This window comes from Brachypodium distachyon, chromosome 1 (genome assembly GCF_000005505.3).
Source record: "Brachypodium distachyon strain Bd21 chromosome 1, Brachypodium_distachyon_v3.0, whole genome shotgun sequence".
NCBI classification, from domain to species: domain Eukaryota; kingdom Viridiplantae; phylum Streptophyta; class Magnoliopsida; order Poales; family Poaceae; genus Brachypodium; species Brachypodium distachyon.
Window position 1 is genome coordinate 57,334,363 of NC_016131.3, and position 12,073 is coordinate 57,346,435.

The window sequence follows — 12,073 nt, forward strand, 5'->3', positions numbered from 1 at the left end:
CTGTGCCTGCATCTCGAGAGCTGTTCAGGGGGATTGATTTTAAAAAATGTGGATCGAAGATCGATCATCTTTATATGCATACGCAATGCTAAGAGAGATGCCCCAAATTTTGCCTTCAAATGTTTTTTTTTATCACTTGGGGAAGCAAGTGGACATTTATCCGTTCTATGTCCGTCCTCGTCACCCAACCACACCCCGCAAATTCCTCTCCCAAATTAGGACATTTTTGGATCACAGGAAATGTAAACACATGAATAGAAAAAATATAGAAATAGGATGCCATGGCATATTGAATCCTATGGAAATCAAATTAGTACCAGTTGTTTGGTTGCACCGCAGGAAAAATGCGCGAATCTTGTGTACACATTGGTGTAAGCCATACTTGTCATAGGCACGTAGGAATCTTTCCAAGAGGTCCACCTCTTGTTAGAATTCTTATAGGAATAGGACTTAAGAAACCAATCCATAAGATTTTGGGAAGATGAATTCATTTGAATCAAAGAGTCTTTATAGAAAAAATTCCTATGGATTAGAATCCTACCAAAATACCATGAAAATCCTTCAATCCAATCCAAATAGGACCTTAGTTTTTTCTTTTCTTTATCCTTTCTCTTCTTCTTTTTACTTTTTTTTATCTTTTTCCCATCTCTTGTTGTGGAGCCGAGGCGGACAAAAGAGAGCACCGGACATCCCAACCTCCCCCAAATTTGAGGCAAATTTAGGGAATGTGTCCGGACAAACATGATATTTGTCCGTTTAGGGGTGCCATTGGGGTGATTTTGGAGGCAAAAATATCCATATCCTCAAATAGGACATTTGGGATAGTTTTGGGATGCCATTAGACACGCTCTAACGCGTTTAGAGTAATGTAAGCACGGAGGGAATCGAGGCGCGAGTCCCGGCTAGTTTTCTGCTTAATTTTGTCTTCTTGGTCGATGGCTCCATCCGTGTGTATACTTCATGTTTCAGTTACTGTAGACAACAAGTACAGGCCCGGTGTACGGCCTGTCCTGCAGAGAGGGGGAGCAGAAGAGATGCTGTTTCGACTACGTGCAGATCTAACTGGACGGGTCCAGTTACTTGTTTATTTCCTCTTGTTATATGTCAGTCAGTGGCGGATCACGGGAGCTTGGGCAAAATGCATGCCGTCTGTTCTAAGCTAAAATTGTCCATACAAATTTGCTAACTTAATCATTATACTTACAGTACTTTATTTTGAAATGAGTTCAAATTGGGATACTGAGCGAGTGCCCCGGGTCGCCGGGCGGTAGCTTGCTCCGTCAAGGAGTTCATCACAAATAACAATATCTAGTCCTGAGAGATGGAGAAAAGAACAAGCAGCAGGAGGATAATTCTTGCGAATTCCCAGCTCCTTTGGATATTTCCTCCTAAACCATATATACTTCGTATTCTCCATTTTCGTTCCGTAGAAATTAGAAAGAAGAAATTAAGGAGAGACGAGGCAAAACTTTTTTTTTTGAGCGAAAGGCAAAACTTGGTGATATATATGATCAGGATCGGGGAATTTAGGGGCACCAACACATCCAGATACAGGCAGATATAGGTTTGGGCTTTCACGTTTGAATTCACGGGCCCATACTAGACGCGATACGACAGACGGCCCATACTGGCTTCTCGAACCATTCGTCCAAAATAAATAAAAATCAAATTGCGCGGCAAATACACCACCACGCAAAAGCACAACATCTGGATCACTGCTGCAATGCCGAGATCTAAGTGCAAACATTTCACGCATTGATGACCAGGCAAAAATACACCAGGAAGTTTCTACCGTCAAAATTGATCTGTACGTAAAAGCTCCCAAGTACAGGCTAATTGAAGGAGCTCCGACGAGATCAAAAGGAGCAGACAAATTCTTACAGCCCAACAATGGACCGTTGTCGTATCTAGAGTAAGAATTAGAGACCCCCCCCGGTAACCCTCCTCTGGCGACCCAGGGGAAACCCTAGCGCCGCCAACCCTTGACCCCTCCCCCGCATCGCCGCCACCGGAGGGGTGCCGGCGAAGCCTGCGCACCTCCAGGGAAGGTGGCAGCGGGGCGGATCTCCTCTTCTCGCGGCTCTTCTCGGGTCCATGGCGAGCAGGGAGTTTGCCGCCACGCGTGGCGGCGGCGGCGTTGTGGCCGTGGTGGGCGCCGTCGGTGCGAGGCAGTGCTGCGCCGATCTGGGCTTTGCTTGCGGGGAGGCCGGCCCTTTGGAGGCGCGTGGCTGCTTGCGGGGAGTCGCACGAAGCTCCTTCAATCTGTGGGGCTGCGGCCGGCGGCACGTGGCGGCCGCCAATCTGCAAGGGCGGCGCGGGGTGGCCGTCGGTGTGGCTCGATCTGGAGGTGGAAGCACCGGATCCGGGGCGGGTGGTACCGGATCCGGTTGGCCTCGCAGCCGATCTGCGGTGGGATGCGTGGAGGTGGCCTCGATCCGTGGAGGCCGCCGTCCGTGATGTGGCGGGCCCATTCTGGGCCTGGCGGGCCATGGCCGTGCTGTCCTGTTCCACTAATTGTGTGGCTAGGATGGTGGGGCCTGATCCGGTGCGTGGGGCGGTTGCGGCGCCCTGGCCGGTGCCCGGTGGTGGTTTGGCGCGTGGCATTCGGCGAGCTTCGCCGGCGCTCGTTGTGGTGAGGAGGCCTCTGGTCAGACTCGGCTATTCGGTCCTGTCCGCGGTGGGTTTGGTGGCTGCGGGTGAAAACCCTGCATCGACTTGGTCGGTGCCGACGATGACGGAGTCCTCAGACGTCGCTTCCTTCTTGAAGGCGTCGTTGAGCAGCTCTGCCACTTCCCACCCTTCGCAAACGAGGTGACTCCGAGCGAAAGCTCTGATCCGGTTTCCGGGTCAGGTAACGGCGACGTCCTCGGACGTCGCGTCCTTCTTGGAGGCGTTGCCTTTGGAGACCTCGTTTGGCGGCGGAGTTTGCTTGCTGTGGTCCTGGCCAGGGAGGACAACTTCGTGCTACACGGGCTTGCCGTTCCCGTCGGGGCAACCTCTTCAGTCTCCGGTCGTCGAAGAAGCCCCGCTCTGCCTACCTTCTTCTGGCGCAAGGACCGTTCCCTGTTTGATGTCATTGGAGCGGAGGAGGTCTTCGTCTTTGCAGTGGCGGCTTGTTTTTTCAGTTCCTGTGTATGCTCTTTGTCAGGGTTTTCCGCAGGGCTTTCCTTGAATAAGTCGTGCATTTGTATCGGTTTTTAGGCCCGGCTTTCCTCATTAACAGGGCCAACTCTATTCTTCTAATCGAATTGCGGGGATCGACCGTTGCGTCCTCAAAAAAAAATGGACCGTCGGGTTGTTGGATTCAGCTTTTTTTTACACGCTTTTTATTTTCAATTTTGACTTTTAAAGTTTTTTATTTTTTATTTTGAGCTTTTAATTTTTGAAGTTTTAGTTTTAGCTTTCTATTTTAGCATTTAATTTTTAATAAATTCGCAGTAAAAATTAAAGGGGGGGGGAATCCACCGCCCGTCGTCGATGATGGAGACGCCAGGACGAGCCACGATATATAGCGGTGCACGGCGGTTGGGCTGCTGGATCCGTTTGTAGGAGGACGCGACCACCTGGATCTGACCTCCTGGGGGGCCTTCCGTCGGATCTCGGGGCGGCTTTCGGCCTCCTGATGGTGCGTGTGGTGAGGAGGAGAAGGACGGCGACAACTCATGGTGGGGATGGAGGAGGTGGCGCACAGAGGAGGCGGGCAGGCCGAGGAGCGGTGGAACGTGGGGAGAAGGATCAGCATGGGATGGGGGCGAGGTAGATCTGATGTACTCGCGGCGGTGCGTGGAGAGAAGATGGCGACGATGATGAGGTGACGGGCCCCCGGGAGAGAGGAGGCACGAGAGCGAGAGACCAGGAAGAGAGGGGAGGGAACGTGGGGGTTAAGAGGTAGTACATACGCGCATTTTAGAAACCTCCCTCAAGATATTTGTTAGGAAACAACCTTGTAGAACATGTCCCCAAGATAACTATGAATAGACCAAAATAGGTATATAATATAATTTATGCAGGTTTCACAAATTAATCTATTATGCATGGATTCTTAATTTAATGAACTAAGAGTGGATATACAAAAAAAAAGAAATACTTTTGTTACAAAATGTATACATTAAGTGAAAATGTATATATGCAAACAAGACAAACCATAAAATTATATAACAAAACTTTGGATATAAATATTTAGCATCAATATTATGTGGTTAATTTTGTTAAGCATAATAGCGAAGTATACTAATTAGAATCATATAATTCAAAAATTCATGTTGTCTTCGTCATTCATTTTATTGTTTTGTATCTTAATGTATATTGTTCTATTTATAAACTTTGTTAAGTAATGACAATCTACATCAAGGTCAATCAGAGGACAGTAATGCAATCATTTCTACCGTTTTCTCTAATAACGTAGAATTGCATCCCTTCTATGATAAGTTTTACAAAAAACTGGGCTAGCTTGCACGGACTCGACGGGGATGGATACATCGGGTGCTGCGATCCTTGACAAATGATGAAAATGTGAAACACCGCTGTTTGGATTAAGTTGCAACTGAAAATAAGAACACAAAAATTACACTTGTGTTGAAGAGTAAGCATAAAAATTACACTTCGGGTGTGTTCGAAAACTCTCTGCTCCTCCAAAACTCCAGATATCCAGCTTCCCATCGCTACTCCAGCGTCTTGCATGAAGCAGGGAACGTTCGGCAGCGCTCCGTTTTTTTCACTGGGCCGGAAGCCAATTAGCACCGAGTTAACAGCCCACTGACCGAGTTGCTGGATGCGTTCGGGAGCTGCCGCATGCGAAGGCCCGCAGGAGAGAATTAGGCCATCTAATCGATCTCCTATGAATGGGATGAGCCCATTAATCGACCTCTTGTGCGCGAGTTTCCAGATGGCGCTAGTGGCGAAGCGGATGACATATCCCGACGACCTCCGTGACGTGGTAGACAACCAGGAGGACGAGGAAAGGCGGCACCGGGGCTTCACGGCACCCATGTGGGATTGGTTGCCGCCACCGGACTTCTTGTGGATGGACCCCTCTGCTCTCTAGGCCGAGCTCCTCCGCCAGCACGCCGGCTCTCTCTCGGCTTCGTCGAGCTTCGCCCCGACGTTCATTGCGGATGGACCCCTCTGCTCTCTAGGCTGAGCTCCTCCGCCAGCACGCCGGCTCTCTCTTGGCTTCGTCGAGCTTCGCCCCGACGTTCACCGCTTCCGGTTATAGCGTACCGTCTGTTGAGTTGCTACGGCGGCGACTCCGCTCTGCATCTTTCTGCATCGGGCGAGGTGGAAGAGAGAAGGGGATCGGGAGGAGAGGAACAGGGAAGATGGGGATCGGTAAGGGAAACAGAACCAGGCAAAACGACCGTAATTTCATCCTGCTCCACGTTTTGCAATTCCAGGAATCTCCAAAAGAAATGCTCCAAGTTTTGTACAGCAAATTAGACTAGCTTCTCAGATCTGGCTTCTTGGAGTTAAGGTGTTTGACACTGCTCCACGATGGAATTTTGGGAAGCTGGAAGCCAGAGGACTTCCGAACACACCCTTATTCTGAAACAGGAAACAAAAAAGATAAAAGAAAAAATGAGCCACAGAGAACTCGAACCTGGAATTTGTTACCTCTACAGTCCATCAACCACTAAGCCAACAACCTGATGTTGTACATTTTTTTTTGTGGAAAGTAAAACATATATTACATTAGAGCACCGATACAAGGTGACGAACTTCGACAAGCGAAGTTAACATATATAGGATTTTGCGACAAACAGATAAGTAGTAGCTCAAGAAGATGCTCACAACAAGAATGAGGATGACCGCGGAAGGAGCCTGATGGCGGATCGGGCGAGAACTCCGACGCGCAACCACAACCATAGTCTTCAGGGACCTCAGACCAATGCGCTCGCCTATAGTATCCTGATGGCTCTCCCAGAGATCTGCTAGGCTTGTGCACCTGAGGTTGAAACCAACCGAGCCGTAGATTTTCATAAGCCTCACCAAGCTCAGTTGTAAGCTCACCCTTCCATTAAGTCTGAGGTTCAGCAACGACAACGGTCTCACGCGCCATCGGTGAAACTCTCGAATGGAAAGGCTCTAACATCCTCATATGAAGCATCTTCAAACTCATTACTGATCCAAATGCAACAAAGATAAAGATCATTGTGCTCCACCTCACCTTCAAGCATTGAGGCCATGTGATGAGTAACCAATCTTGCCTCATATGCAACGAGCAAAGTCTCCCAAACCAGCTCACCAGAATTTGTAGTCACCACCACAGTGACAAGGCCAAATTGCCGGTGAAATTGCATATAATTGACCAAAAGAAAGAGATGGTACTTCTTTCCCAGCTTCAGAATCTTGTTGTCAGCAGATGAGGAATTGAAATTGCTACTAGCAATAACCCAAGAATACTCCAGGAGAAAAAAACACTTGCTATAACCTAGGGTATTAAAGTGGGCGACAGGCACTAGACTTGGATTTGTCGATTACGGCTGTGTGGGCGACGAAGGCCAAGGAGAATCCTCAAGCCATCTCGCCGGCCACTTCAAGACCACCCGACTCTCAGCATCCGACGGAATGCCCATCAACGATTCCGTTGCTACGGAGAGAACCCATTCCTTTGGTCCCTTTTTGTGCACAACACGCACCTGATCTCCTCTGCAGGGAAGCCGAGACTGAAGGAATCCACCATAAAACGCTTGGAACGGACAAAGGCAGCAGGTGCAAGGGGTCTTGGAGGACGACTCCCCAGGCCGGGGAAACAGCATTTCCCGCCAAAGGATCGCATCTTGAAGTAACTTCCGGCTCCCAATCACCATCGGCCTGGCCACCTCGGTCAGATCGGGAAGATGAAGGAGAGGGGAAGAAACCCAAGGATCTGGTTTATTGAAGGGGAAAACGAAAAGAAGGAAACTAACTATACCTAACCACGCACATACCTCCCTTCCCCCATCCACTCCGCTGCCGGCTGGAGGGAAGGGGAAGGGAGGCAGGCGACGCTAACGGCACGCGGCCACGCACGGAGCGGTCGATCTCCACCTACTACTCCTCATGTTGTACATGTTCAGTTGTTAACGTACTTATCTAGTTTGTCCCTCACAAACTTCAGCACAGATCTCGAAAACTGATTTGACGGTCCCTACCGTCGACTGAGAAATAAGAATTCTCAGGCAACTGAGAACTAGCAAATCCGTAAAGAAAATTATAACGGCGTTTCTTTGAATCGATAAGTTGCAGTGACATTTATGTAATTTTTCCTTGCAAATATAGGACTGAGCGAGAACTTCTTTGCCATCGGTGATAGCATCTTCTCTTTCCCAAGTATTTATCATCCGGAGATTAATTCCGTCGAGATGTTTCCCCACTTACCTTGGTCTATTGATACAGATTACTCCGGTGTACACATGTGCTAGCTACCACTTTCGGTTAGAATAGAAGTGAATGCATTTTCCACTTATGTGCATCCGAATTGTGTTAAAAGATATTACCTCGTACCGATGTACTGTCCCTTTTCCCGTTTGTAAGATCATTTTTAGATCATCAATTTGATAAACAAAATACAGAGTATGAGTTTTATGCGACAAAAGTATGTCTTCATATGTTTCTCTGAAAATATGAGTATAACCATACAATCTTTGTGCAGTACATACAATACATAAGATTTTTGAAATCGACGATGTGCGAGACTTGTAAATCGAAAAGAAGGAAGTATATCTATAGTCATGGAAGTTTATTTTATTTTTCCGAGGGATATAGCCGCGGGCAAAGACATTGGGCTAGTTCCATGAATGTACTAACAAGTAAACGATCGATTTCCATCCGCAAAAACCGAGTCAAAGATATTGCACAGTTGCAAGATCTCACGAGCCGCGAACGGGTCAGAACGACGGGCTTTAACGGAGCCATTTGGATGACGAAGCTGCATACATGCATAGCATAGAGTCACCTTACAGCTTTTTTGAGATCGCTACAGGTAACACACTTTTCTGTTTTCACGCAATTTTTTGTCTGCATGCAAGTGACAGTGTTATATCTATCCCGTGTGTCATGAGGCCTCTGTCCGTTTCTGAATGTCCCGTGCATGGGTTCCCTGTGACATTTGGCAGGAGACGAGGCCTTCGACGGGTCAAATCGTCAAACGAGGGGAAACGAATATGAAAAGAGGAGAGAAAGATGGTGACAAGTGCTAACAACGACCACAGCAGATTATTACTGCTTCCGTCCTACAATATGGGTCATATTAGGGTTCGGTTGATCAAATTTTTGATTATAAATTACTTCATGAATATGTAACTAATGTGATCAAAATCATATCCATGAGCAAATATCTTTGAATAGAAATATAATAGATATGAATTTATGTCATATAATTATATATTAATAGAGTAAATTGTGGTCAAAGCATTGGTCAAAGGAAACCTAATTCGTTTCTTATTGTTGAACGGAGTTAGTAATCAGCAGATGGATGCAGTAAATAAATACTCCAGCATTTTGAGGTCTGATTTTGCAGTTGATTAAATGCAAGTTGGGTGAGCTTTTGTTGTCGGACGCCGATGGCAGCGTGCGGCGTAGTGGTGGGGGGAAGACGATGGCGTCAGGAGTGTTTCGACTGGCAAGCAAAGGAAGGAACAGGTCGACATTTGGAGCAGGTGAGGAGTGCATGGCATTTGTTTATCTACCAAGCTAGCAAGAGCATATGCGAACTGTGGACCAAGGCTTGGCCGAGATTATGTCATTTCATTCTAATCCGCCCGAATTTGACTATTCGAGTCATCGAGCTCATAATTTCTGAGCTGATACGCAATCACTCTCTGTAATTAACTGACGGCATTGTTCGTTCACCGAACTGGCAATGCCACTCACTCACTGATTAATTTGGCAAAAAAATTTACCACTGCATGAATGTAGACACATTTATGCACCGGGTTGGGTTTTACTTGTCCGGCGAATGTCCGGTTTCACCAAAGACAGCGGCAAGGAATGGAATCTTCTCTCCCAGCAGCAGCAGCTAGCAGGTAAAAGTAAACAAACAACCAAGAAAAGAACGCAGCTGGCTGGCCGAATGCAATACAAACAGCAACAAAATTCCAGCAGTAAATATATATAGCATACCCGGCCGTGGTAAGATCCGGAGTTTTGTACCATCACCACCAGCTCTCTCCCCGTGCGTGCGTGCGTGCGTTCGTGCTTACCTGCAGTTAGTGCTGTCAGTAACGAACTGTAAAACTTTGGCAGCAAAAGAGCTGTCAGTAACGAACTGTTAAAAACATTGGCAGCTAGCAAATGGATACAAACAAGCAAGTCGGCCGTCGCGCCATTGGACCCAGCCGCCCTTGCAATTTCGCTTCCTGCGTCACCTTCGTCGTCGTCGTCCTCCTCCTCCGGCCCGTCCCTTTCTCCTCGGCGAAACATGTCGCCATTAGATGCGACTTGCTATATATACTGTAGTGCGCGCACTATACCCATATACATCACATATCTATACATATACTCTACTGCTATATATAACAAAAGCTGCAGTCACCAATCGAGCTAAGCTAGCTGCAATTGGTAGCTAGGGAGAACAGAGAAAGAAGAAGATACCTTTAGACTTTGGAGTGTCTGTCTGGGGTAGAGAATGATGCAGAGGTACACGGCGAGGGAGATATGGGACATGGAGGAGCGCCAGAGCCCGCGCGCCGTAGGGTGCGGCGGCAGCGTCGTCCTCGGCGTCGACGGCGGCGCCAGCAACACCGTCTGCGTCTGCATCCCGGCCACCGCCGCCATGGACATGTCGCCTTTCGCCGATGACGGCCCACCGCTCCCCATCCTCGCCCGCGCCGTCGCCGGATGCTCCAACCAGAACTCCGTCGGAGGTAACCACCACGCTGCCATTCTTCAGGAACCAAACGGGCATCGATCATCAAAAGCTAGCTTGATTAATTTGCCAAGAATTATATGTATTCTTCAGAGGACAGGGCGAGGGAGACGCTTGAGCGGGTGATGGCGCAGGCGCTGCACAAGGCTCGCCGGAGACGGTCCAGCGTGGCCGCCGTCTGCTTGGCCGTCGCCGGGGTCAACCACCCCATCGACCAGCACAGGATGCTGGACTGGCTCAGGTCAGTCAATTCGCCCCCCTCCTCTTCCTGCACTGAAGATATCTCTTATCTTAACTGCATTCAAATCCATAGATAATACTACAGGAAACTGAACGGAATTGAACTGACACTAAGATTTAACACATGTGTTTCCTGCAGTGAGATTTTCCCAAGTCATGTGAAGCTGTTTGTGGAAAATGACGCGGTGGCAGCGTTAGCGAGCGGTACCATGGGCAAGCTCCATGGGTGCGTGCTCATTGCCGGGACAGGGACGATCGCCTACGGTTTCACCAGCGACGGCAGGGATGCCCGGGCAGCTGGTGCAGGGCCAGTGCTAGGTGACTGGGGCAGGTACATACATATATACAACCACTCTCATTTCTAACTATATCTTTCAACTCACATGTTAAATTCTGCTACAGCATACTACTCTGCATTTCTTCTAAAAGCTAGTTCATGTCAGGAGCAATTACTGAATCTGATTTCTTGCTATATGGCAATATGTATATGCAGTGGATATGGGATTTCTGCACAGGCATTGACAGCAGTTATCAGGGCCTATGACGGCCGAGGTCCTGAAACGGTGCTTACAAACAACATCCTTGATTTCCTTGGACTCGAGTCACCTGACGAATTAATAGGGTAAATCCTTTCCGCTCCACTGACTTCTTTGGTTCTACTTCATGTGAACATAGGCAAAAGTTTGTTTGACTTACCATTTAAAGAACATATACTCGAATAGCCATCATCTGAATATTATGTGAACTGAACCATAATACTAACCAGAATTGAAGAGCACATAATGGAACACCACAAGGAATGCGCCACTGTAAAAATCGAAACACTTACTTACATGTTGATTCTTCTCACAACAGTTGGACATATGAAGACCAATCCTGGGCGCGCATTGCTGACATTCTCCCTGTGGTGGTAGAATCTGCCGTTGGCGGCGATGAAGTAGCAAACAAGATCTTGCACAATTCAGTTGGTGAACTGGCTTCCAGTGTCAAGGCTGTTGTACAGAGACTTGCGTTGAGTGGCGAAGGTGAACTAGGAACTTCTTTCTGAATGACATGCAGAATAGGCCATGCACAAAATACATAGGGTATTCTCATACATAAGAATTACAAATGAGAAATAATTTGATGCCTGCACAAAAAGTAGAACTTCTGAATCATCCGGATTCGGTTACCCCATAAACACAGATTTCAAGATGCTTCTGGCCTTTTGCTTTTGCAGATGGAAAAGATTTATTTCCACTTGTTATGGTTGGCAAAGTTCTTGAGGCAAACAAGAGGTGGGACATTGGGAAGGAAGTGATAGATTGTGTTACCAAGACTTATCCAGGAGCCTATCCAATACACCCCAAGGTGAACAAAACACACTTTGATTCAGATCATAATGTCTACTAGGAAGTACTCGAGATTCCGCTATCTTAATTAGGGGATTGACGGAAATGATTTTATTGACGTCAGGATACAAAATTAAGGAAAGTTAAAAAGATCAACTTAAAATAGCTATATTGAAATCCAGAAAGAAGATATTCAGATCCTATTCCGATTAATTTTCACAGCGAACTTATGTTTGGTTGTACCTGCAGGTGGAACCAGCTGTTGGTGCAGCATTACTAGCATGGAATGCTATAGCAAGTGAATTAGATGATGATCTTAGGACTGCTGTTTAGGGTGTCCAACATTTAATCTCATATCACACTGTTGTAAATTATGTTTTTGTTTACATTATCACCTAGTGGTTTGCATTTTTTGTACCAAGTTGCTTTGAACATGCTCTAATGTCTTCAAGAAGGTTTATACCACAAATGTGTGAAAAGGAGAGAAAGAATACTAGTTTAGCAAAGTTTTTTAAATGGAAAAGGTGTAACCAAAAGGAAATGAAGATGCTTCTGTTAGTTCTTGCTCCCAATAAACCTTTTATATAAAACCTAAAGTTTAACATCGCACATCCACAAAGATATATGTACTTCATAAATCAGCGATAAGCAAAGCGCC

At 47.1% G+C, this 12,073-nt stretch overlaps 1 protein-coding gene across 1 annotated transcript; it reads left to right on the forward strand.

Annotated features, from left to right (window-relative positions):
* The first annotated feature begins 9,445 nt into the window (after positions 1-9,445).
* Positions 9,446-11,973, forward strand: LOC100831806 (N-acetyl-D-glucosamine kinase). Its single transcript, XM_003561410.4, has 7 exons — positions 9,446-9,842; positions 9,938-10,085; positions 10,224-10,415; positions 10,578-10,706; positions 10,940-11,109; positions 11,304-11,434; positions 11,665-11,973. The coding sequence occupies exons 1-7, from the start codon at positions 9,605-9,607 to the stop codon at positions 11,746-11,748; spliced, it is 1,092 nt and encodes a 363-aa protein (XP_003561458.3). The 5' UTR covers positions 9,446-9,604; the 3' UTR covers positions 11,749-11,973.
* Positions 11,974-12,073: the final 100 nt, after the last annotated feature.